At 56.2% G+C, this 26,258-nt stretch overlaps 1 protein-coding gene across 3 annotated transcripts in view; it reads left to right on the top strand.

The window, feature by feature from the left end:
• The window catches only part of RASAL1 (RAS protein activator like 1), a 131,401-nt gene extending 106,664 nt beyond the window's left edge, over nt 1-24,737 (top strand). For all 3 annotated transcript variants that reach the window (XM_054006780.1, XM_054006779.1, XM_054006777.1), the window contains 8 exons: nt 3,484-3,621; nt 10,112-10,256; nt 14,750-14,922; nt 15,456-15,593; nt 16,166-16,301; nt 16,998-17,118; nt 19,284-19,360; nt 21,811-24,737. In XM_054006780.1, the coding sequence (XP_053862755.1) occupies nt 3,484-3,621; nt 10,112-10,256; nt 14,750-14,922; nt 15,456-15,593; nt 16,166-16,301; nt 16,998-17,118; nt 19,284-19,360; nt 21,811-21,950 (1,068 nt within the window). In that variant the 3' untranslated portion in view covers nt 21,951-24,737. The remainder of the gene's footprint in view (nt 1-3,483; nt 3,622-10,111; nt 10,257-14,749; nt 14,923-15,455; nt 15,594-16,165; nt 16,302-16,997; nt 17,119-19,283; nt 19,361-21,810) is intronic.
• The last annotated feature ends 1,521 nt before the right edge of the window (nt 24,738-26,258 follow it).

The raw sequence follows: 26,258 nt of genomic DNA, 5'->3' as shown, positions 1-26,258 counted from the left end.
AAAAACAACCCAGGAAACTACAGACCAGTTAGTTTAACTTCTGTGCCAGGGAAGATAATAGAGCAAGTAATTAAGGAAATCATCTGCAAACACTTGGAAGGTGGTAAGGTGATAGGGAATAGCCAGCATGGATTTGTAAAGAACAAATTTGGTTTGAGCATTAGCCTGCTAAACCCAGGGTTGTGAGTTCAATCCTTGAGGGGGCCACTTGGGAATCTGGGGCAAAATCAGTACTTGGTCCTGCTAGTGAAGGCAGGGGGCTGGACTCGATGACCTTTCAAGGTCCCTTCCAGTTCTAGGAGATAGGATATCTCCAAATTGCGTCAAACCAATCTGATAGCTTTCTTTGATAGGATAACGAGCCTTGTGGATAAGGGAGAAGCTGTGGATGTGGTATACCTAGACTTTAGTAAGGCATTTGATACGGTCTCGCATGATATTCTTATCGATAAACTAAGCAAATACAAATTAGATGGGGCTACTATAAGATGGGTGCATAACTGGCTGGATAACTGTACTCAGAGAGTTGTTATTAATGGTTCTCAATCCTGCTGGAAAGGCGTAACGAGTGGGGTTCCGCAGGGGTCTGTTTTGGGACCGGCTCTGTTCAATATCTTCATCAACGACTTAGATATTGGCATAGAAAGTACGCTTATTAAGTTTGCGGATGATACCAAACTGGGAGGGATTGCAACTGCTTTGGAGGACAGGGTCATAATTCAAAATGATCTGGACAAATTGGAGAAATGGTCTGAGGTAAACATGATGAAGTTTAACAAAGACAAATGCAAAGTGCTCCACTTAGGAAGAAAAAATCAGTTTCACACATACAGAATGGGAAGAGACTGTCTAGGAAGGAGTACGGCAGAAAGGGATCTAGGGGTTATAGTGGACCACAAGCTAAATATGAATCAACAGTGTGATGCTGTTGCAAAAAAAGCAAACATGCTTCTGGGATGTATTAACAGGGGTGTTGTGAGCAAGACACGAGAAGTCATTCTTCTGCTCTACTCTGCGCTGGTTAGGCCTCAGCTGGAGTATTGTGTCCAGTTCTGGGCACCGCATTTCAAGAAAGATGTGGAGAAATTGGAGAGGGTCCAGAGAAGAGCAACAAGAATGATTAAAGGTCTTGAGAACATGACCTATGAAGGAAGGCTGAAAGAATTGGGTTTGTTTAGTTTGGAAAAGAGAAGACTGAGAGGGGACATGATAGCAGTTTTCAGGTATCTAAAAGGGTGTCATAAGGAGGAGGGAGAAAACTTGTTCACCTTAGCCTCTAAGGATAGAACAAGAAGCAATGGGCTTAAACTGCAGCAAGAGAGGTCTAGGTTGGACATTAGGAAAAAGTTCCTAACTGTCAGGGTGGTTAAACACTGGAATAAATTGCCTAGGGAGGTTGTGAAATCTCCATCTCTGGATATATTTAAGAGTAGGTTAGATAAATGTCTATCAGGGATGGTCTAGACAGTATTTGGTCCTGCCATGTGGGCAGGGGACTGGACTCGATGACCTCTCGAGGTTCCTTCCAGTCCTAGAATCTATGAATCTATGCCAGCTATGACATAGCTGTATTTATTAACTAGCATTTCAAGTTCTTCCTGCTTATTCCCCATACTTCTCATATAAATTTACAGACATAAGATACTGATTTGATTTCCTCCCTATGTTCTTTCTGGTCTTTCCCTTATTCCTGCTATAACGGCCCATGCTCCTCACAGACTCCGACCCTTCTTCCAGGTCTCCATGTTTTGGATTTACCTGTGGGCTTCTGTCACCTGCCCTCGTAGAACCTAGTTTAAAGCCCTTCTCACTAGGTTAGCCAGTCTGTATCCAAATAGGCTCTTCCCCTTCCTGAATAGGTGGATCCCATCTCTATCTCTGTTGATCAGTCCTTCTTCCTGGAACAGCATTCCGTGGTCAAGGAAGCCGAAGCCCTCCTGGTGACACCATCCTCGCAGCCAGGCATTCACCTCCAGGATGCATCTGTCTGTGCCTGGGCCCCTACCCTTGACCAGAAGGATCAAAGAGAACACCACCTGCACCCCCAACTCCTTCAGCCTCCTCCCAGAGCCCTGTAGTCACTGATGATCTGCTCAGGGTTGTACCTCCCAGTATCATTAGTGCCCACATGGATGAGTAGCAGAGGGTAGTAGTCAGAGGGCCGGATGATCCTCGATAATCTCTCCATAATGTCTTGGATACGGGCCCTAGCAGGCAGCATACCTCCTGGGATGCCATGTCAGGGTGACAGATGGGTGCCTCCATCCTCCTCAGAAGAGAGTCACCAACCACCACTACCCTACGTTTCCTCCTGGGAGTGGTGGTTGCGATCCTCCCAGCCTTGGGGGTACATGGCTTCTCCTTCTCCGCCTTTGGGGGTGATTCCTCATGGGTTGTTACCAGGGCAGCATAACAGTTCTTTATCATTATGGTGAGTGGGTTGGGAGAAGGGATGGAGCACTGCCTGCTGCCAGAAGTAACCAGCAGCCAGTGTCCTCCTTGTGACAGAGCCATGTCCTCCTCCTCCCCCGGTGGTGTGACAGCAGTTCTCTGTAGCTGGATTGCTTCCTCAGCCTTGGAGGTCTCCATATGAATACTCACAATGAATTCCTCATGGGCATGGATGCTCCTCAGCCTAGTCATCTCCTCCTGTAGCTCTCCCACCTGCTTCCTGAGAGATTCCACCAGCAGGCACCTTTCACGCTGGATGGTCCCCCCAGCCTGACTCTCAGAGTGGGAAATGCAGGCCACAGGATCTGCAAATACGGACCAGGATCTGGGTAGAGGCATCCATGGCTAGGTTCTTGGTCTCAATACAGGTTCAGGTGGAGGAGACAGGAGCAGCGTTGGCACAGGCGAGGTGGCACTTCCTAACCATTCTATTACAACTCCCTTTCAAACTCCCCTGTTCTCTAGCTTCCCTTGGTCGCTCAGCTTCTGGCTTTTAAGCCTTCTCTCCTAGGTCAGCCCAACCCCCTCATTAATCACACAGGGGATAGTGATCACAAGGCTGATTGAGGCTGATCAAGGATGATCCAGGGAACAAAGGCTCAAACAGTCCCCAGACCCACAATCCCAACTGACCCACTACCAATGGTGAAGGCACCCAGATGCTATAATATATAGCATATATAATGGGGCCATATTAAACACACTGGATAGATTTTGCAAAAAGAACAGGAGTACTTGTGGCACCTTAGAGACTAACATACTCCTGTTCTTTTTGCGGATACAGATTAACATAGCGGCTACTCTGAAACCTGGATAGATTTTGTTCTCCAAGTTGCTCCCATATATTTTGGAGGAGATGCACATGACATGCTCTCTCTCTCTCAAGGATACTTGACTTATGTTCTTTGTTGTTTTCCTAAATCTAAACCAAAATCCAACTTAGACTGCAAGCCAGCGGTAACTCTGCTCATGGAATGGTGTTTTGGAGGGTGGCAGCTGATGCTGGCGGTTGAAATTCTGATCCTCTCTTAGGATGTGAAGTACATTGCCATCAGTGGGTTCTTATTCCTCCGCTTCTTCGCTCCTGCCATCTTGACACCAAAGCTGTTCAACCTCCGCGACCAGCATGCCGACACCCGGACCAGCCGCACACTTTTGCTACTGGCCAAGGTACCCAGCAGGGTGGGGGAGGAGGGGGGAACCTCCTGCTTTGTGCTGAGTCTTCATGCTGTTTGACTGTGAGGCATTGTTGTAACATGTCAGAGTGCCTCAGATAGCACTCTCTCTTAGTGGAGAAATCCACAGAGGGCAAAATAAGCCCAAATCTTGTGGGCAGGGTTCTCAGCTGGTATGAATCAGCACTGGTTTCAGTGGAGCTATGCCAATTTGGAAGATCTGGCCAAGATGTCCCTTGTATCAAGTTGTGACTTGGTTCCAGCCTCTAAGGACCCTCGTGGAGAGAAGATTCCTGGATCCTTCATGGATTCTAAAGGGTTCTTTAATGTAGCAGAGAAAGGAGCAAGAACCAATAGCTGGAAGCTAAAGCCAACGTCACATTAGAAATTAGGCACCAATGTTTAACAATGAGGGCAGTTAACCATTGGAACAAACTGCCAAGGGAAGTGGTGGATCCTCCATCTCTGGCTGTCTTCGAATGCAGCCTCGCTGCCTCTCTGGCAGTTGCTTTAGCCAAACCCCATGTCCTGGGCTCAGGACAGGGGTAACTGGGTGAAATGTAAAGGCCTGTGATCTACAAGAGGGTAGACTCAATCCGATGGTCCCTTCTGACCCTAAATTCCATGACTCCCTTAAAAGAGGAACTCCTTGTGTCATATGAGCCATCATACCTGACACCGCCATATATAACCAGCCATCCAGCTGCAGATAAGGCCTGGTCCAGCGCCCGTTCAGAACAAAGGAACGGCTGGGGTGGCCATTGGATTAGGCCACCAGAGCAATTATCCAAATTGGGGGGGGGGGGGGGGGGGCAGAATGAGCCCTGCCTGGGTGCATGGGCAGAGAGGGTTTGCTGCAGCTGGCGTATTTCTTAGCATTCTGCAGATGCTTGTTTGCAGGGAGCCCTGGCCTGCTGGGTCTGTACTGGGGCCGGTACCCAGAGGGCTGACAGCTGGTCGCACTCACTGATCAGCGCACCTGTGGGGAAGGTGCAGCCATTAGATGTGGTGGTGATTTCTCGGTGGAAAGTGTTTTACATCTTTTGGGGCAGACGGTGTAAATTGGTGTTGCTCCACTGAACTCACTGTGGTGCTGCGCTGGGCCAGCCAAGGCGCTGACCCATTGTTTTTAATCACTGCATCGAGGTGGAAGAAAGAAGTGCTGTGCTTGGGAGGCCCCGGCCCCACTGCAATGTGGAGCTGCCCCACCCTGTGGGCTGGAGAAACCCCAGCGCTTGTCCCGGTGTTGTAAGGTCCAGTTGGGTTGACCTGGAGCTGAGCCGCCAACATGGACAGTGGGCTGAGTGAGCTCACGCGCACCTCAATCACCTGCCCTCCGTGAGGCCTCTCAGTAAGGACCCCCTGCCCCCAGGCCAGCTCCCTCTTACACACAGTCAAATCCACTCTGGGCTCGGCTGTGGTTGGCAGTTCGGCTGCACCAGTGCCACTGCATGCAGGTGGCTCTTCCCCCAGAGTGGGGGCTGGCACCCCCTCGTGCTGGATTGTGGCAGGGTGAGAGGTGGGGCAGGGGATGCTATCCAAGGCCAGACAGGCCCTTTGTGACTTTTGTCTCATCCAGGCCATATTACTTCCCCGCCATAACCCCAGATAGATCTTTTTAAATCACATCCAATCCTTGATCTAAAAATTGCAAGTGATGGAGAATCCACCCAACCTTCGATAAATTTTTCCCATGGTCAGTTACCCCAAGGAGTGGGAGTGAATGTTCCAGAGAATGAAGGAAGGTGGCAGTGGGGACAGGGCTGCCCAGAGGATTCAGGGATCTGGGGTCTTCGGCGGCGGGGGTCCTTCCGCTCTGGGTCTTCGGGACACTTCAGCCGCGGGTCCCGGGGCAAGTGAAGGACCCGCCGCCGAATTGCCATTAAAAGACCCGGAGTGGAAAAAGCCCTCACTGCCGAATTGCTGCCGAAGACCTGGAGTGGAAAAAGCCCTCGCTGCTGAATTGCCGCTGAAAACTCTCGTGGGGGCCCCTGCGGGGCCCGGGGCAAATTGCCCCACTTGCCCCCCTCTCTGGGTGGCCCTGAGCGGGGGTGGGGGAGATGTAGGGAGAGATGAGGGGGGGGAGGGTAATGTGAGGGGAAGGAGAGAGGAGAAGAAAAGATACAGTCTCCCACAGTATTCTTGCCAGCAAGTTAAAGAAGTTTGGGCTGGATGAATGGACTATAAGGTGGATAGAAAGCTGGCTAGATCGTCGGGCTCAACAGGTAGTGATCAACGGCTAAACTGGGAGGAGTGGTAGATACGCTGGAGGGTAGAGAGATAGGATACAGAGGGACCTAGACAAATTAGAGGATTGGGCCAAAAGAAACCTGATGAGGTTCAACAAGGATAAGTGCAGAGTCCTGCACTTAGGATGGAAGAATCCCATGCACTGTTATAGACTAGGGACTGAATGGCTAGGAAGCAGTTCTGCAGAAAAGGACCTAGGGGTTACAGTGGACGAGAAGCTGGATATGAATCAACAGTGTGCCCTTGTTGCCAAGAAGGCTAACGGCATTTTGGGCTGTATAAGTAGGGGCATTGCCAGCAGATCGAGGGACGTGATCGTTCCCCTATATTCGACATTGGTGAGGCCTCAGCTGGAGTACTATGTCCAGTTTTGGGCCCCACACTACAAGAAAGATGTGGAAAAATTGGAAAGAGTCCAGCAGAGGGCAACAAAACTGATTAGGGGGCTGGAGCACATGACTTATGAGGAGAGGCTGAGGGAACTGGGATTGTTTAGTCTGCAGAAGAGAAGAATGAGGGGGATTTGATAGCTGCCTTCAACTACCTGAAAGGGGGTTCCAAAGAGGATGGATCTAGACTGTTCTCAGTGGTACCTGATGACAGAACAAGGAGTAATGGTCTCAAGTTGCAATGGGGGAGGTTTAGGTTGGATATTAGGAAAAACTTTTTCACTAGGAGGGTGGTGAAGCACTGGAATGGGTTACCTAAGGAGGTGGTGCAATCTCCTTCCTTAGAGGTTTTTAAGGTCAGGCTTGACAAAGCCCTGGCTGGGATGATTTAGTTGGGAATTGGTCCTGCTTTGAGCAGGGGGTTGGACTAGATGACCTCCTGAGGTCCCTTCCAACCCTGATATTCTATGAAAAGAAGTGGGGGAATAGGAGAACATAAGAGCGGCCAGACTGGGTCAGACCACAGGTCCATCTAGCCCAGTATCCTGTATTCTGACAGTAGTCAATGCCAGGTGCCCCAGATTCTGACAAACAGAGGCTAGGGACGCCATCCCTGCCCATCCTGGCTAATAGCCATTGATGGACCTATCCTCCATTAATTTATCTAGTTCTTTTTTGAACCCTGTTATATAGTCTTGGCCTTCACAACATCCTCTAGCAAAGAGTTCCACAGACTGACTATGCGTTGTATGAAGAAACACTTCCTTTTGTTTGTTTAAACCTGCTGCCTATTCATTTCATTTGGTGACCCCTAGTTCTTGAGTTATGAGAAGGAGTAAATAACACTTCCTTATTTACTTTCTCCACAAAAGTCATAATTTTATAGACCTCTATCATATCCCCCCTGGTCGTCTCTTTTCCAATCTGAAAAGTCCCAGTCTTCTTAATCTCTCCTCATATGGAAGCTGTTCCATACCCCTAATCATTTTTGTTGCCCTTTTCTGAACCTTTTCCAATTCCAATATATCTTTTTTGAGATGGAGCGACCACATCTGCATGCATTATTCAGGAAGTGGACATACCATCGATTTATATAGATGCCATATGATATTTTCTGTCTTATTATCTATCCTTTTCTTAATGATTCCCAACATTCTGTTTGCTTTTTTGACTGCCGCTGCACATTGAGTGGATGTTTTCAGAGAACTATCCAAAATGACTCCAAGATCTCTTTCTTGAGTGATAACAGCTAATTTAGACCCCATCATTTTATATGTACAGTTGGGATTATGCTTTCCAATGTGCATTACTTTGCATTTATCAACATTGGATTTCATCTGCCATTTTGTTGCCCAGTCACCCAGTTTTGAGAGAACCTTTTGTAGCTCTTCGCAGTCTGCCTGGGACTTAACTATCTTGAGAAGTTTTGTATCGTCTGCAAATTTTGCCACCTCACTATTTACCCCTTTTTCCAGATCATTTATGAATATGTCAAATAGGACTGGTCCTAGTACAGACCCCTGGGGGACACCACTATTTACCTCTCTCCATTCTGAAAACTGATCATTTATTCCTACCCTTTGTTTCCTATCTACAAATCTAAGTACATTATATCCACTGGATCCCCCTTGTCCTCATGCTTGTTGACCCCCTCAAAGAATTCTAGTAGATTGGTGAGGCATGATTTCCCTTTACAAAAACCATGTTGACTCTTCCCCAACAACTTATGTTCATCTGACAATTTTGTTCTTTACTATAGTTTCAACCAGTTTGCCTGGTACTGAAGTCAGGCTTACCGGCCTGTAATTGTTAAAAATTGGCATCACATTACCAGATGACTAGAGGATAGCTAAAGAAGCTGGTTTAAATGATAGGTTAGTAGTTCTACAGTTTCACATCTGAGTTCATTCAGAACTCTTGGGTGAATACTGTCTGGTCCTGGTGACTTATTACTGTTTAGTTTATTAATTTGTTCCAAAACCTCCTCTAATGACACCTCAATCTGGGACAGTTCCTCAGATTTGTCACCTAAAAAGAATAGCTCAGGTTTGGGAATCTCCCTCACATCCTCAGCTGTGAAGACCAATGCAAAGAATTCATTTAGTTTCTCTGCAATGGCCTTATCACCCTTGAGTGCTCCTTTAGCATCTTGGTCGTCCAGTGGCCTCACTGGTTGTTTAGCAGGCTTCCTGCTTCTGACGTACTTAAAAATTTTTTTGCTATAAATTTTGAGTCTTTGGCTAGCTGTTCTTCAAATTCTTTTTTGACCTTCCTAATTGTATTTTTACACTTCATTTGCCAGAGTTTATGCCCCTTTCTATTTTCCTCACTAGGATTTAACGTCCACTTTTTAAAGGATGCCTTTTTTGCCTCTCAGTGCTTCTTTTACTTTGTTGTTTAGCCATGGTGGCACATTTTTGGTTCTTTTACTATGTTGTTTAATTTGGGGGATACATTTAAGTTGAGCTCTGTTATGGTGTCTTTAAAAAGTTTCCATGCAGCTTGCAGGGATTTCATTTTTTGCGCTGTACCTTTTAATTTCTGTTTAACTAACCTCCTCATTTTTGTATAGTCCCCTTTCTGAAATTAAACGCTACAGTGTTGGGCTGCTGTGGTGTTTTCCCCATCACAGGGATGTTAAATTTAATGATATTATGGTCACTATTACCAAGCAGTTCAGCTATATTCACCTCTTGGACCTGATCCTGTGCTCCACTTAGGGCTAAATCAAGAATTGTCTGTCCTCTTGTGGGTTCCAGGACTCGCTGCTCCAAGAAGCAGTCATTTACGGTGTCAAGAAACTTTATCTCTGCATCTTGTCCTGAGGTGACATGTACCCAGTCAATATGGGGATAACTGAAATCCCCCATTATTATTGAGTTTTTTATTTTAATAGCCTCTCTAATCTCCCTGAGCATTTCACAGTCACTATCACCATCCTGGCCAGGTGGTCGGTAATATATCCCTACTGCTATATTCTTATTATTAGAGCATGGAATTACTATCCATAGAGCTTCTATGGGACAGTTTGGTTCATTTAAGATTTTTACTTCATTTGATTCTATGCTTTCTTTCACATATAGTGCCCCTCCCCCACCAGCACGACCTGTTCTGTCCTTCCGATATATTTTGTACCCTGGGTATTACTGAGTCCCATTAATTATCCTCGTTCCACCAAGTTTCTGTGATGCCTGTTATATCAATATCGTCATTTAATACAAGGCACTCAAGTTCAGCCATCTTATTATTTTAGACTTCTAGCATTGGTATATAAGCACTTTAAAAACTTGTCACCTTTTAGCTGTCTGCCATTACATGATGTAATTGAATGGGACTTCTTTTCTGATGTAATTGAATGGGACTTCTTTTCATTTGACTGTTTCTCATCAGATCCTGCCTCGCTCTCTCTCCCGCCTCCAAGCTGCCCAGACCCTCCCTGCGTCCCACCCAAAACCTCCCCTACTCCCCTTTCCTTTTGCTCTGCTGGGGGTCCGAGAGGAGGCAGGGGGAGGGGGGGTGAACATCTCCCCAAATTTTCCACCTCTAAGACAATGCATGCCAGTTCTTGCTGCTAGTCTGTACTACTCAGAGCCTGTGCCAGCCAGGCAGGTCCCTGTCCCAAGGGCAATACACAGGCAAAGGGAAGGCAGCATAGATGGCATGTGATCATCTCCATTCCAGTAGCCACTGGCCTGGTTTTCCCTGGGATGCTCGTGGCCTGGGATGGTACTGACCCTGTCCAGCAAAGGGTACAAAGCCTTGGTGGGGCTTGAGCCAGGCTGGAGAGACGTCCTGCAGATCCCGTGGCTGCACTGTGACCCCCCTCGCTGCTCCTCTCCCTGGCAGGCAGTGCAGAGCATTGGCAACCTCGGCCTGCAGCTGGGATATGGCAAGGAGCAGTGGATGGCTCCGCTGCACCCCTTCATCCTTCCCAGCATCACCCGTGTCAAGGATTTCCTGGACAAGCTCATCGACGTGGACAGCGAGAGTGGTGAGTCCCTGATGCGCTGGGCTTAGGCCGCCCCCTTTCCTGCCCTGGGCTTGCTGCAAGTATTGATGCTGCCGGATGCAAAGAAGGTGGCACTCAGCACAAGGGGGCTCCGGCCCAGGTGGTGCCTCTGGGTGCCACCAGCGGGCAAAGGGAGAGGGATGTGGGGCCTATGCCGACCCGTCTCAGGCAGCGGGGAAGTCACGCCACAGAGCAGTGGCCTCAGCTCCCCGAAGCCGCATTGTGACCGCAGCTGGGCAGTCGGGTGCCGGCAGCACCTTTGGGAGCAGACAGGGCGCCCCTTCCATCCCCCAGCCAGAGCCACCAAAGTTGTTAGACTCCTTCTTCCATGGAATCTGTAGGACCCTAAATCCCTTGGTGGAGCTGGCCCCTGAATTCCGAATCCTCTGTCCAATCAGTTTGCAAGCTAAGCTGTGCGTCTGTCGCCATTGGTCAGGTCAGGCACATGGTGGTGTTTCTGCTCTCTGAATGGACAACCATGGAAATGTTTCTTTGCCTCGAAGCTCGGTCAGTCGAGCGTTTGCTGAAAGCGGGTGCGATGGGGCTGGAGCACAGTCACTGCACTAGCAGGGCAAAGAGGCGACCATCTCTTGTGTGTGACTGGCAGGATGTCACGGAAAGATACATCAAACTGACACCCAGCTGATCGTCCGGCCCCTCACATCCCTCAGTCCTGCCGGCTCTGCGCCAAACCTTGGAAGGGTTCAGGGCGTCCTAGGCGGTGTCTCCAGCCCACACTCAGCTCCAGCACCATTGCCCCTTTGGTGTCCCATCCCTGCACTTCAGTGCGGGAGAGACAGCCCCCATCTCCAGCCAGAGGGAAGGGGAGGTGGTCTGGGCGCCAGGCGAGGTGTGGGAGTGGGCTGTTTCTTGCAATGTGTCCAGTGCGGCCATGGCTGGGAGCTGCTCCCCCAGCTCAGTGCGCTGACTCGATCCCATATGACAGCTGCATAATGTAGCCGTCAAGGTGGGTGAGTCTGCCGGGCTCGCTCCGGCGTGGGCAGGGGAAGAGCAGAGAGGGGCTTGGCCGGGAGGCTGGAGCAGAGCTGTGGTGACTGTCAGGGTGTGCAGGGGGCTGCCCCAGAGGAGGTAGGGCAGGGAGCCTTGCTAGCTGCTGTCCAGTCTCTGGAGGGGGACGAGCGCATGCAGGGCCCTGGACTGGGAGGGTCCCTCTCTCAGATCCCACAGCTGTGCAGGACCCCAGTCCCTTGCCGTCTTCTTGCCGCGCAGCCACGGCCTGTGACCTGGAGGAGCCGCTGGTCTGTCCTGGAGCGAGAGCGCTGGCACTGTAGCCCGGACCCTCTCCCACCCTTGGGAAGGGGGATTCCATCTCCATGCTGCCCCACGCAGGGCCCTCAGTCCTCGCCCTCCCTGGGGCAGCCTCCGCTTCCTGCCCCTTGCCCCTGAGGAAGGAGGGAACTGAGTTTCCACCCAGACCCTGCCACCCTGTGCTGTCAGCGGCGAAAGGCTTGGGCCGAGCAGCGCCAAGCACCTGGGGTGGATGTCAGTGGGAGTGGCCGGGTACTCAGCACTCCTCAGGATGGAGCCCGGAGTGTGCAGCCCTTGATGGTGTTTCTCACCAGTTCCCTGCTCGTTTGGTATTTAAAGGGGATTCAAATCAGCAGTTGTTGCCAGACAGTGAGGAAGGTGATGGCTAGAAATCATCTGCTTTCTCTATGTTCCCTACCCCCCAGTGCAGGGTCTGGGGTCCCCAGGGCCATGGGGGGGGTTAGGGAGCATCCTCCAGGATTGGTGGGCACAGCTTGTCTCTCAGACTGAGCATGGCGTGGGGGGCAGGGCGGGGGCTAGAAGGAGAACGCTGTGAGGGACTGATCCAGGATTAAATGAGCATGGAGGCTGGATTCTCTGCCCGTCCCCGGAGGGGGCAACCCTTGGGTACCAGGAGACCAGCTGCTTCCTCTAGAGATCAACTGAGTTACCACGGCCTCACATGCCGCCCCAGCCATGCAACTCCCAGTCATCTGGGGCCCTGTCCGTGCTACGAACAGCTCCTGTGTCGTGGGCCCCGGACACAACACGATAGCGCTGGGCATGGGAAGGGCATGGGCTGATCTTGCAGCGGGCGCTGGTACCTGCACACTCTACAGCATCCCACCGTTACAAGGTGTAACTCGGTTAATTTAGGCACCTCCACACTTTCCCAGCTCCTAGGGCTCCAGGCCACCCATACCCAGTTCCTAGGGCTCAGGGTGTAATCTTCTGCGGGTTTGCGGGGCCTTTTACCAGTGAAAGAGCCTTACGCAGTAATATCCTTAACCGCTATTAACAGTTACCTAAGCAGAACACACACGCTAAGCATACAGTGCTCACCACTCCCCATAATCAGACGGCCTTTTCCTAGTGGCCAGCCAGGATCAGGTCCTCCAGAGACCCCAGCTTCTGCACGATGTAGTTGGCAGGGGGTTGAGGTCTGGCAGCTCTGATCGTGGGCTGTGCCCTGGAGCCTCGAGAAATTCCTTTTGGACCCCAGTTATTATAGTGAAACTTGAGTCCTGCTTAGCTCTACTGTCACCAGCCGTTGTAAACGAAAGTCCTGCAAACCAGCATTTTTCACCCAGCCCAGCCCATTACCAAACCACTCTTTACGCAACCACCCCCACCACCTGAGCTTATTTAAATCTTGCAAAATTAATGCTGCAACAGGCAAAAACCATCAAAGAACCAGCCAGATAAACAATAGAGAAGCTGGGACCATGAAGGCAAAACAATCGAAGGATAGATTTCACAATCACAGCTGTTAGGCGATTCCTTGCCAGACAGAATGCTGTCAAACAACGTCCTCCCTAAACGTCTCATGATCTGTTTCTTTCTCTGGTGATGCTGGGCACTATTGGGACGGGAGCCTCCGTAACAGCCCGATATTACATTGTTTTGATGCCATTTAGATGGAATGTGAGGATGAGACTTTCTGCTTCTTACCTCAGGGCTGCTGCTCTCCTAACGTGGCTGGCCTGAGCCCGGACCGGACAGGACCCAAGTGTCTTAGCCAGGTTCCAAAGCCCAGTCCAGCGGCAGAGTCCCTGTGGCACAGCTAAGCACAGTTCAGTCCCAGCTCTGCACCAAGGCCAGCTGACAGTCTAACCATGCAGGGCGCTCACGGGCTGGCCATGGCCTGGCTGGTGCAGAACAGGGAGTTGTGCAGCACCAGGGGTGAGCACATTGGGCAGGCGTTGTGGGCAGGGAGGACGTTGAAGGACCAGAGCCAGCCCATTCTCCATCCCGTACAGCACACCTGGGCCCTCAGCCCAAACCCACAGTCAGGGGAACGACTCCCTGGACTTTGAGTCAGGCCATTAGAGGAGCAGCCCATGGCCAGTCTCTCTCGCAAGAGTCAGACTGCAGCTCTGAGTCCCGCCAGCCTCGCCCCTGCTGTCCTGGCACACCCAGCTCACCCTGGTGTCATTAGGTGCCCCACAGGTCCCAGTCAGTGCCAGATCTGCCTTTGCTCCTTTCCATTCAGCAGCTTCCCCTTCTGACTGGGCCAGGCTGGACCCTTTCCTTAGGGCTTCTGCAGAGGCTCCGTTGTGCCCTTGTAGCCCTGCGGGGGCAGGTTAGGCTGAGACTGGAAGCGCCCCACACTGATCTGATGCCCGGAGCACTGCCTGGGTTGGAAAAGCTTGGCCAGCTCATGTGTTTGTGCCCCCCAGACTTGCTGGGTCCGTTTGGAAGCAGAGCAGCTGAAATCCCCTGCGATTGACTCCCAGGAGAGCCAGCCCGGGCAAGGGGTGAGATGGGCACCGCTCTCCCTGCCCCGATTACTAATTAAAATGCAGAGCTTTGTGGAGAGTCCTGTGTGGAGGGCTGGGATCAGCAGGAAAATGGCGCCCCCTTCTGGGGAACACTGTGTGTGCTTCGGCCATTGGAGAATGGGCCATTCCTGCCATTAAGCCTGGCTCTGGGGGGCCCGGGGACAAGGGGGTTTCCAGGACGAGTGTGGATCCAAGTGACCAAACTGCCCTGAACAATTCCTGTGTGTGCCTCGGGTCTCAGCAGCCCCTCCTGCAAGGGCAGCCCGTACCCCAGCTCCACGGCTACTGCACGCCAGGCCCGCTGTAATTGGGGTCAATGACTGACTGCAGAAATGGCCGCGCTCTTGGTTGGGGGCTGGGGGTGCTGCAGGGCAGATCACTCGGCCCCCTGGGGGGGGGCCTGGGGGGCAGCCCCTCTCCCTGTGCTTGGCCAGGGCTCGCTCTCCTCTGGGCTGGGCAGATAATCCAGCCTCCCACTCATTTAGCCTGGGTCTGCCCAGAGGGAGCCCGGCATTGACTGTGCGTCATGGCCCTGGCCTGGGGTGGGGAAGTGATGCAGACCCTGGCTTCCCCAGCATGTAGGCACCAGAGCACACCTCTCCCTGGGTCCAGGGGGGTCGTTGTCAGGCAAAACCTGGCCTGGTGCAGGTGCTGGAGTTTCACCAGGCAGACAGACGGGGTAACCCCACTCTCTTCTCCACACAGCGGGCAAGGCCCAGCCCCGGACGCTCTTCCACCCCTCGGTCACCATCAAGGAGGGCTACCTGCACAAGCGCAAGGCCGAGGGGCTTCACCTGCTCCCGCGCTTCACCTTCAAGAAACGCTACTTCTGGCTGAGCAGCGAGACCCTCTCCTATTCCAAGTCCCCAGAGTGGCAGGTGTGTGTCCCCCCAGTGCCCTTGAGAACGGAGACCTGGGCGCTGCCACTCACTAGAGCCAAGCTCAGGGACGGGAGGGTCATGCTAGCGGGAGGCAGGCAGAGCATGGACTGGGTCTCTGCTGTGGAGCTCTGCCCCGCAATCCCAGTCTGTCCCCCCCCCCACTGCTATACCAGCCCTGGGCTACCCGAAACTCTACCGGTGTCCCTCAAACACCCCCCCCCCCCGCTGCCACACCAGCCCTGGGCTCCCCCTTCCCCCAGCTCTGCCAGCGCCCCTCAATCCCCCCCCTCTGCTACACCAGCCCTGGGCTCCCCCTTCCCCCAGCTCTGCCAGCGCCCCTCAATCCCCCCCCTCTGCTACACCAGCCCTGGGCTCCCCCTTCCCCCAGCTCTGCCGGCGCCCCTCAATCCCACCCCCCGCTGCTATGCCAGCCCTGGGCCCCCCCTCCCCCCAGCTCTGCTGATGCCCCTCAATCCCATTGGCCCTCCCCCCGCTCTACCAGCCCTGCTCCCCATTGTTTCTTCGTGCAGGTTCGCTCCTCCATCCCCATCCAGCGGATCTGCGCCGTGGAGAGGGTGGACGAAAACGCCTTCCAGCAGCCACACATGATGCAGATCATAACGCAGGACAACGAAGGGCAGCTGCGCACCATGTACATCCAGTGCAAGGCGAGTTCCCGCCAGGGAGATGGCCCTGGCAGCGTGGTCACCAGTCTGCTGAGCCAGCGCCACCTGCTGCCCAGTGTGCGCCTCTGGGAGGACAGGGCCTGCCAGGACCCCCACTTGGGGGCCTTCATGCTTTAGTTCAACCCATGGTGGCTCCTAGTGCGACCGCGGTGTCAGTGGGCCCCTGGGACTTGGAGCCCTGGGCAGTACCACCCAGCTGCCAGGTTGGACTTGTCGGGCGGAGGCAGCAGAGGGTCTGTTCCTAACCGAGGCCATTGCCAAACTGCAGGGAGGGAGGGGGGGCAGGATTCTGGCTGGCCATGACATGAGAAAAGAAGGAGGGGTGAAAATCTGTATGAGTCGCATCCAATCCATGGATCACACTGCAGCCTGGAACAGTCTGTGCTGAGGTGTAGATGGGGAAATTGAGGCACCAAAGGAGGCGGGACTTGCCCAAGGTCACCCAGCAGGCCGGAGTCAGGACTAGAACCCTGGGGGGCTGGGTTGTATCCCTGGGGGCTGGGGAGGGGAAGCAGCACCATCCTTCCTGGCTGAGACTCCCCTGTCTCCAGCAGAATGTGAACGAGTTGAACCAGTGGCTGTCAGCCATCCGCAAGGCCAGCATCTGCAATGAGCGCATGCTGCCCTCTTGCCACCCGGGTGCCTTCCGGGGCAACCGCTGGACCTGCTGCCTGCAGCCCGACCGCACAGGTAACTGGCCCCTGCCAGCTACAGGGCTGCTGCAACTTCAGCCCACTGGGCTTTGGCAAGGGAAGGGGCTTTTTCGACCCAGAGACCTCTCTATGCCGCTGCTGCTTCTCCGCTTGGGGATAGGTGGAGCTGGATAAGGGTCGGGAGATCCAGGCCCCTTCCCCCTATAACACCCAGCACAGCTCAAAGTACTTCACACAGGACAGCACTAGCATTACCCCCATTGCGCAGATGAGAAACTGAGGTACGGAGAAGGGGAATGACTTGCCCAAGGTCACCCAGCAGGCCAGTGGCAGGGCTGGGAACAGAACCCAAGTCTCCCAAGCTCCACTCAAGTGCTCAATCCACTAGACCGCACTGGCGCAGCCCCTGGGGCTGGGGGCGGGTAGCAAAGGCCACACATCTGCCCCAAGCAGCTGTTAACCCAGCAGCCTGGTGGCAGAGCAGTAGTAGTGGGCCCTGGCGGGAGCCCTGACCAGTCCCCACTGGCTGGGAGGATGGATCTCCCTCCCCCATGGCCTTGGGGGAGATGGGGGAGAGGGCTTCCCTGGAGGCTGATTGGCTAGTCAGGAGCAACCCGCTCTGCTCCTAGACCCTTGCAGGCAGGGCCCCTGGCCCACCCCGTACCCTGCATGGCAGCCCCTCCTGCCCGCGCCTTGGGGCTCATTGGAACAGTCCTCTCTGTCCTGCCCCCAGTGCACGGCTGCAGCCGGACTCACTCTGCCATGACCCTGGGGGACTGGAGCGACCCCCTCGACCCGGATGCCGAGACCCAGATGGTGTACGGGCAGCTCTTGCTGGCGAGAGACAAGCTCAGGTCAGTGCAGCTGAGGGGCGAGGGCAGGTAATGTTGGCGGGGGCAGGGCCATGGCCAGGGATTGTGCATGGCGGGGGCAGTGGTCACCCTGTGGCTGGCATGGTGGGGGGACTTGCCATGATGAGTAGGGAAGCCATAGAGCCTGGGGCAGGGAGGAGAGCTTGGGCACCAGAGCAGGGGCTACTCCATGTCTGGGCAGGATCGGGGCCCCAGGGAGGGGCGCTGAGTTCTAATCCTGGGGCTCAGGGTGGGGGGGGGGATCTGGGGTGGTTCTGAGGGGCTGGGGCTGGTTTCAGATGCCCCCCTTGCAGGGCTATTAACTGCCATCCCATTCCCCTTCCCCTCGTCTCTCTGCCAAGCTGCTGGGGGGAGCCCCTGCCCTGCTTCCCGGGGAGGAGGGTTTCGGTTGCAGCTGGCATTGATCATTAGCCCAGTTATCTCAGCCTGCAGCGGTCACACCTTTCTCCTGGGAGCAGCCCCTGCTCAAACACTTGTACCCCCCATCCTCTTCCACCCCCAGTAGGAGGCAGCACTAACCTCTGAATAGGGCGTGAGCCGGACTGGAGTGCAGCCTCTGGCTTCACCTTGCCTGGCTTCCCAGTTCCCACCACCAGAGGTCTCCCCTCCCTAAATTGTTACCCTTGAGAAAGCCCTTATGTAGTCAGCAGCATGAGGAGGGTTACGGGTCTTCCTCCCATGGCCCAAGAGGCTCCTTGGACTCGGGGGATCCCCTGCACCCCACACGGGATCTTGGGATTCCTCCCCAACTGCCCCCTCCCTCTGGGGCTGGAGAGGAAGGGTCCCTCCAGTCCTGACCTGCAGGGATGTTGTCCTCCACCGGAGCTCCTACCCATAGCATCAGATGGGGGCATCCTGTGCCGTTGCAGGGGGGGCCTTGTCTACACTAGGGAAATTAGGAGCCCTAACTGCCCATTGGTGCTGGCAGCAAGGTGGAAACCGTAGTGTAGCCTGAGCTCAGGAGCTCTCAGTGTCATGTTGTCTAACCCTGCTTGGAGCAAGTCAGGACCCTTTGGTGGTGGGTGCACCTGAGGAGACCCAGACAGATGTGCTAGGCCTTGCACCTGCTCCTCTTCTGGAGGGTTCTGGAGCACAGAGGCTCCGTCCGTCGGTAGCTCGCAGGCTTTTCAGGGCAGGGACCAGCCTTCTGTTTGGTGTTTGCACCTAGCACAGGGGGGGTCCCTGCAGATGCTGTCACAGGTCATGGGTGTTGATCATCGTTTCTGGGGGCGCGTCTGCCCGGTGTCTCCCCTGCCTGCATGCAGGGTCTCGGGAAGTCTCCCATTGGGGCAGCGTGAGCAGTGACGGGAGTGCTAGTGGGAAATGCTGGTTCTGTCACTGAACCCACGCGATCTCCCCAGCACAGGGTGTGCAGGCCTCGAGCCTGTGCCACTGAAGGGAATGGGGGGGCAATTGGGACAACACCTGGGGGAACCCCTGGGGAGAGCCGCTTCCATCTCATTCCAGCCCATAAATGGCCCCAAGGCGAGACTAAAAGGCAGGAGAACCAGTCAGCGACCTGGACCCCAGCAGGTTATGTGGATTCCTGGACACCCTGCTCTAGTAATCTGAGCCTGTAACAGCCCAGGGGAGAGGAGAGAGGGAGGGGTCCCAAGTCCTGTGCTCTGAACACCCCTTCTCACCTTTGGTTTATTATTATATCAGGCGAGCTAGGCTGCGGCCCCATTGCACTCATGGCTGTTCAGACTAGGTGGGACTGTACAGACTGGGATTGGTGCAGGGGGCCATACAGGCCGGGGTGAGGGGGCCCTTGCATGGGGCCATCAGGACTGGGAGCCCCCTGCGCATGGGGCTGTACAGACCGGGGCTGGGGTGGGAGGGGGCATACAGTCCAGGACGGTGGGCTCCCTTGCGCGTGGGGCTGTACAGACCAGGGCCAAGGCAGGGGGCCGTACGGACCGGGGTGGAGGGTACGCTTGCGTGTGAAGCTGTACAGACCAGGGCCAGAATGGGGGGGGGGGCGTACGGACCAGGGTGGGGGACTCCCTTGCGTGTGGGGCTATAAGGGCCAGGATGAGGGGTTGGCATACAGACAGGGTGGGGGATCCCTGGCACGTGGGGCTGTACAGACAGACAGTAGCTAATGCCCCTGCCCCTAAGAACTCACGTGTCTCCTCTCTCCACAGGGAGAAGTACATTGAGTGTTCAGATGCGGGGCTGGCGCCGGAGCAGGAGAGGGGGCCTGGTACTCGTGCCCAGGGAGGTATGGAGCCCCCTCCCCACCAGAGCACTCAGCTAGGGATGCCAACTATCTACTAGTACAAAACCGAACGCCCTTGCCCCGCCCCCACCCCATTCCTCCTCTTAGGCCCCGCCCCTGCCCAGGCCCTTCTCCGAGGCCCCCACCTCCTGCTCACTCCATCCCTCCCGCCCTCTTGCTCACTCTCCCGACCCTCACTCACTCGCTCATTTTCACCGGGCTGAGGTGTGGGAGGGGGTGCGGGCTCCGGGGTAGGGCCAGAAATGAGGCGGTCAGGGTGCGGGAGGGGCTCCGGGCTGAGGCAGTGGGTTGGGATGCGGGAAGGGGTGAGGGCTCTGGGGTGGAGCTGGGGATAAGGGGTTTGGGTAGGGTTACCATTCGTCCGGATTTACCCGGACATGTCCTCCTTTTTGTGCTAAAAATAGCGTCTGGGGGGAATTTGTAAAGCACTCACAATGTCCGGGATTTCCCCCTCCCCCGGCAGAGCAGAGCGAGCGGCTGGGAGGGCTGCAGGGAATTCACGGGCTGGACTCCGGAGCAGCTTCCTCCTCCCACCCCCCCTCCCTGCATTCTGAGCCGGCAGCTCCCTTGCAGCCCAGTGTCCCGGTCCGGCAGCACTGTGCAGGGCCAGGGACCGGGTTTTGTGTTGCGCTGACGTGTCCGGCTCGCACAGAGCCCAACACCCTGTTCTGAGCGGTGGGTAAGGGGGCCAGGGGGCAGGAGAAGGGGCAGGGAGGTTCTGGAGGGGGCAGTCAAGAAACGGGGGGGGGGCTTTTTGGGGGGAGTGGAGAAAGTTTTGGGCAGTCAGGGTACAGGTAGGGGGTAGGATCCTGTGGGGCATTTGGGGGGTTCTTAGGAGGGGGCAGTCAGGGGACAAGGAACAGGGAGTCTTAGGTAGGGGGTGGGGTTCTGGAGGGCAGTTAGGAGCAGGGGTCCCAGGAGGGGGCAGTCAGGGGACAAGGAGCGGGGGGCTGGGAGTTCTGGGGGGGAGCTGTCAGGGGGCAGGGGTGGGGAGAGGGATCGGAGCAGTCAGGGGACAGAGAGCAGAGGGGTTTAGATGGGTCAGGAGTTCTGGGGGGGGCTGTCAGGGGGTGGGGAGTGGTTGGATGGGGCGTGGGAGTCCCAGGGGTCTGTCTGGGGGTGGGGGGGGTGGATAAGGGTTGGGGCAGTCAGGGGACAAGAGGCAGGGAGGCTTAGATAGGGGGTGGAGTCCTGGGGGGCAGTTAGGGGCAGGGTCCCAGGAGGGGGCAGTCAGGGGACAAGGAATGGGGGGAGGGTTGGGGTTTCTGGGGGGGCGGGAAGTGGGAGGGGCAGGGGCGGGGCTAGGGCGGGGCTCCTCCCGTCCTCTTTTTTGCTTGCTGAAATATGGTAACCCTAGGTTTGGGGTGTAGGAGGCTGCTCCAGGCTGGGACCCTCAGTGCACTACAGAGCTGCCCTGGGGGTTGGGGATGGCAGCTCTGCGCTGCACCGGGGGCCGGGGGCGGCAGCTCTGCGCTGCACCGGGGGCCGGGGGCGACAGCTCTGCGCTGCACCGGGGGCCGGGGGCGGCAGGTCTGCGCTGCACCGGGGGCCGGGGGCGGCAGGTCTGCGCTGCACCGGGGGCCGGGGGCGCCAGGTCTGCGCTGCACCGGGGGCGGGGGGCGCCAGGTCTGCGCTGCACCGGGGGCGGGGGGCGCCAGGTCTGCGCTGCACCGGGGGCGGGGGGCGCCAGCTCTGCGCTGCACCGGGGGCCGGGGGCGGCAGGTCTGCGCTGCCCTGGGGGCCGGGGGCGGCAGGTCTGCGCTGCACCGGGGGCCGGGGGCGCCAGCTCTGCGCTGCACCGGGGGCCGGGGGCGGCAGGTCTGCGCTGCACTGGGGGCGGGGGGCGGCAGCTCTGTGCTGCACTGGGGGCCGGGGGCGACAGCTCTGCACTGCCCTGAGGGTTGGGGGGGGCGAGTGGGGGGTGGTTGCTGCATTGGGCGAAGGCCTGAGTCTTGCTGTGCTGGGGCTGGCGCGCCGTCACTGCTGCTCCGAGCCATTCTCTGATGGGGAGCTCTCCCCCCCACCCACGCTGTTTCCCTACCCACCCAGTGACCATGTCGCAGCCCAAGAGGACTGGGCAGGGGCTCCGTGCAAAGCCGCCCGTGCCCCCTATGGAGAGTGGCTGAGCATTGCCAGTTGCTCCCTGTCCCTGCGAGCCTCTCCCGCCCTGTCCCTATCCGCCTGCTGGCTTCCAGCCCAGGCTCAACCGGCATGGGGCCAGGTGAGGGCCGATGGGCCGGGCAGGGATCCGTCGGCACTAGCTGGCCCAGCCTGGCCTGGTGGGAGTGAGCCTAGCGGGGAGCTAGGCATGGGAGTGAGCATGTGGGTCTGACCTGAGCCCGGCCGGCCCGCTCCCTTGCCTGTGCCTGCAGAAGGAACTGTGGGCTGGTTGCCCCTCTCCTTCACTACACTCCTCTCCCTCTGTCCTGCAGAGCAAGGCCGTTCCTGCCAGGACCGCCAGATGGCTGCTGCTGCCCGCCTGCTGAACGTCATACAAGCCCTGGAGCGTGCCCACAGCGCCTTCGAGCGCCGGGAGAAGGAGGAGGCAGACAATGACTCTCACCACCCCTGAGAAGCCTCCTCCCTCTTCCCCACCCCATCCCTCCCTGGCGCCTCTGTTGGACCGTGCCCACCTGACGATGGCGCAAGGGAGTGGGCCCTGGTGCTGGGAGACACTGGCTCACTTGTCACCGCGCTCTGGGCTGGGAGTGGCGATGGCAGTGGCCACGTGGCCAAGCCACAGCTCAGGCCAGAGATGATGGGCCACAGCAAGAGAAGGCACCAACAAGAGGTGGCCTAGTGCGTCCTGCTCTCCTGCCTCCCGGTGGCCTGCTGTAGCGCCCAAATCAACCATCAGATGGCGCTTGAAACCCTCCATGAACCCCACCGTGAACCCCACCAGCCAACCTCCTTGCTGTCCTTTTCCCTGTGGGACAGAGCCAGGATCCGTCCCTCTAATGCCAGGGCCTGGACAGGTTAGCTGTGCCCATCCCCCAGTGCCATCCTCCTGCAGGCTGTACCCGACCTTGCCACACAGGCCTTCCCGCTGAACCTCAGTCCATGTGCGCAGCCAGCCAGTGCCTGGTGTCCCGGAGGCGCATGCGGGTGACAAACAGCCTGCCCCTGGCTCCCGAAGACAGCTCACCCCCCCCCACCCCCGTTGGTGCCTTTCCCACCCCACATTCCAGCCTTCGTGGCCACTGGGCGAGGGGAGGCGCTTGTGTCTCTAACGGATGGTGAGCCCCTAGCCATGAGCCTCTGAACAAGAGCCGGGCTCTTGGCTGGAATAGCGCGTGGGCCAGACCGCGGCCCCACAGCACTCCTGGCTGGGCACAGAAAGCTGTCTGGCCTGCAGGCCAACCTCCGCCAGCCCGTCTCTCTGCCCCAATTCCACCTGCGCTGGCCCATGGGCCAGCCACCATGAACGTGGCTCTCCCCAGCACCTCCTGGGGGTGGGAAATCTAAGCTCTGCCATTGGAGGGTTAAACTCCTCCATCTTGTGCCTAGAGCGCAGTGGGTGGGGAGCCCACCTGGGCTGTGCTTGGAGAAGGAACCCAGGGCCCTGCATCTGCTGGGTGCTCCTTTAACTCACTGCCCTGACACTCCATCCACGTGTGCACTGCGTGGCTATCCACACAGCCCCACTGGGCGCCCCCAGCCTGCCCTGTGTGCACAGGGCTGAGCCTAAAACCCAGCTGGACCCCTCGTTGCTTGTGCCAAAGTCCTGCTCGGGAAGCGAGAGGGGGCTACTCCAGGGACGTCTCACCCAGCTCACCTGCGCATGGCGAGAAGCCTACATCATTCGGAGGAACTCTGGTAATAGGCCAGAACAGGGCAAAGAAACCAACTTGAAGCAGGCTGGACAAACAGACAGATCCTGGAGCAACGTGAGGTGTGATGGGGCCAGAGCAGGGTGAGTGCGGCTGAATGTGAACGCCCGAAGCAGCCCAAAGCCCTGATGAATGTGAGACTGACAGTGCCAGCAGAGAGCTTCCCCAGCCCCTCTCCAGGGCAAAGCTCTGACCAAGGGGGCAACTGGTCCGCTCAGCTCGCTGCACCCCGTGGATAGCAAATGGACACCCCTGCCTGCATGTGCCATTGGGAACAGAACCAGCGTGCCCCGGCTGGTGCCAAATGGCCAGGTTGGGGTTGTCAAGGCAGGAGGCAGACCTCTTGCAGACTGGCTCACTGGCTATCCGGGGTAGGGGGGCTTTGGAGTTAACCTAGATCAATGGTTCTCATTTGCGGACCCCTTTGGAAATCAGTTGTCTGTATATATAGCTGAATGCTGTTAGTTTTCAGTCACAGTCTTTCGCGGACCCTTAGACATCATCCACGGACGCCCAGGGTTCCCAGACCACTGCCCTAGATAGATTTGCACACTCCTCTCTGTCTATTGTGCATCTCTCTGTATATGTCACACACACAAACGATGTTAAAAGAACTGTAATAAAGTTGCCAAGTGAAGCACTCAAACATTAAGAAGCGCTGGAAGCAAGGAGGCCCAGGCACCCTGAATTCAGCCCCCCGGTGTGTATGGGTCGGTCTGCCATTCCAGGGCCCTGGGCAGAGGAGGGGCCATGCTCACTGAAGGAGCAGTGAGCCAGTGCTCAGTGTGTGGTCCCAGCCATTATTCAAACCCTCTGGAGACAGACTAGTTTCTTCATGGGCGTTTTCCCGGCACTCATGGCTATAGTATCAGTGCTTCACAAGCATTAATTCATTTCGCTTCAGCTAAGTGGGTACTGTGCTCCCTCTTTTACAGAAGGCAAACTGACGCGCAAAGATTAAAGTCAAAGGTGTCCACTAATTTTAGGTGCCCAATATAGGCGCCAACTTCCCCTCTACCCGGTGGGTGCTCGACCCCCCCCGCCCCTGGCACACCTCTTCCCGCCCCTGCACCGCCCTCACCAGGGCCGGCTCCAGGGTTTTTGCCGCCCCAAGCGGTGAAAAAAAAAAAAAAAAGCCGCGATCGCGATCTGCGGTGGCAATTCGGCGGGAGGTCCTTTGCTCCGAGCGGGAGTGAGAGACCGTCCGCCGAATTGCCGCCGAATAGCTGGACCTGCCGCCCCTCTCTGGAGTGGCCGCCCCAAGCACCTGCTTGGCAAGCTGGAGCCAGCCCTATTCAGCGCATAGGATGGACCCTCCCAAGGTCCATTCTATGCGCTGAATAAGGCAGGCGTGTTATCGAAGACTCTACATAATGCGTACACACAGGGCCAAATTAGGGTTCCACAGGCATCCTTAATTCTGGCATTTCTTAACTTTTGAGCACTCGACGTTGGAACCTCAATGTTGTTGTAACGTAGGTTTTTGTGTGTAATTTCCTAACTTTTTAATAAAGCAAACTTCAAAAACAGATGGTCCATCATGTGACATCATACTGACATCCCCATGGCCCCGCAAGGTTGGAACCTTTAGCTGCAACCCAGAGGCCTCTGCTACTGGAGTAAGTGTTAGCAGTAGTAGGTTGTTAGCCTCTGTAGACCAGCACTACGGGGGGAAGGGGGGGGATACTTTGCTAGTGGCTTTCACAGCTATTTGCTGAGAGAAGAAGGATGAGATGCAGGAATCAGATCCAATTCCAGGCACTGAGAAGGGGTGTTGTGGTGGACACAGACTTTTCTGCCCCCTTTTCCAAAGTGTGCCCATTTCTGTCCTGTCCCCTCCAACCTGTCCCTGTCTTGGTCCTGTCTCTTCCCTACCCCTGACTTCTTGTCCCATTGGCCATGCCTAGCCAGTCCTAGTCTCCATTCCTCAGGCTTCTCGTACCAGTCCCAGTTTCCTTGCCCAGCAAGTACCAGTCTCACCCCTCTGGACTCGCTGGCCAAGTCACCTCCCACTCCCATTTCCAGGCCCCATGTCCAGCCAGTCCCAGTTCTCCACCTCCCAGCTTCTCGTCCAATCTGTGCCCCGCCCCCCATTTCCCATCGCCACTGTCAGTCCCAATCTCCCTCCCTGGGATACTGGTGTGTCCTCAGAGTCCCCTCGTCTCTGCCCAGCCACTCCCAGTCTCCCACCCCTGACTCCTCATCCAATCGCAGTCTGTCCCCCATCTACTGCCTCCCAGTCCCAGTCCCAGTCTTCCCCCAGCCCCAGCTCTCCCGCTTTGCCAGCCTCCAATCCCAGCCCCCCAGCTCCTGTCCCAAATCTACTCCCTGCTACCCCCTCCCCGGTCCAGCCCTTGGCCCCTCTGCATTCAAGTTAGGCGGCTTCCTCCTCCATGTTGCCTGGGCACTGAGAGCCCAGAACAGAGGGTCTCCCTACTCCCAGTTCAGATGCTGAGCACTGGACCTGGCACGGCCTACTGCAGCCCAGAGCTGCAATTGCCAGGCAAGGGCTGCTCTGTGCCCGGTAACGATGGAGCCTTGGGGGAGTTTAGCTGGTAAGAATCCTCTACTGAACAGGTGCAAAGTGCAGTTTCTCGAAGGCTTTGGCCAATCTGGGGTGGGTATCCCGGGGGCTGGCGAAAGGCACGTCCCTGACAGCCAGGGCAACCCCCTGCCAAACGTCAAGTCTCTGCCCCAAAGCACGGGGTGCGAGAGCTTCCCAAAGAACCTGCTGATGGGATTCTTGAACACAGGCAGAACAATGTATTCGTCCCTCACTTGCGTCTCAGCACGGCGCAGCTGGCTTGGCTGAGCGTGCCCAGATAGTCAGCCTGAGCCAGGTGAACAACGTTAGCCCGCACAGGTCACAGCTGCCAAAGTTGTAAGTAACTGAAAACTGGGCCTTGTGCTGGGCAGCCTTGGGCCTAGCCAGCACCACCGAGACTAGTGTGTTGGGTGGGGGCTAGGCTCAGCCGGCGCATGGAGAAGCCCCGGGTTTTGCCTGGTGGGGTTTGAGCACGTTTTGACCAGGAGATCTGCTGGGTTCCCCG

This window comes from Malaclemys terrapin, chromosome 16 (genome assembly GCF_027887155.1).
Source record: "Malaclemys terrapin pileata isolate rMalTer1 chromosome 16, rMalTer1.hap1, whole genome shotgun sequence".
Classification (NCBI taxonomy): Eukaryota; Metazoa; Chordata; order Testudines; family Emydidae; genus Malaclemys; species Malaclemys terrapin.
Note: the sequence above shows the minus strand (reverse complement) of the source record. Positions and strands in the feature narration are given on the sequence as shown.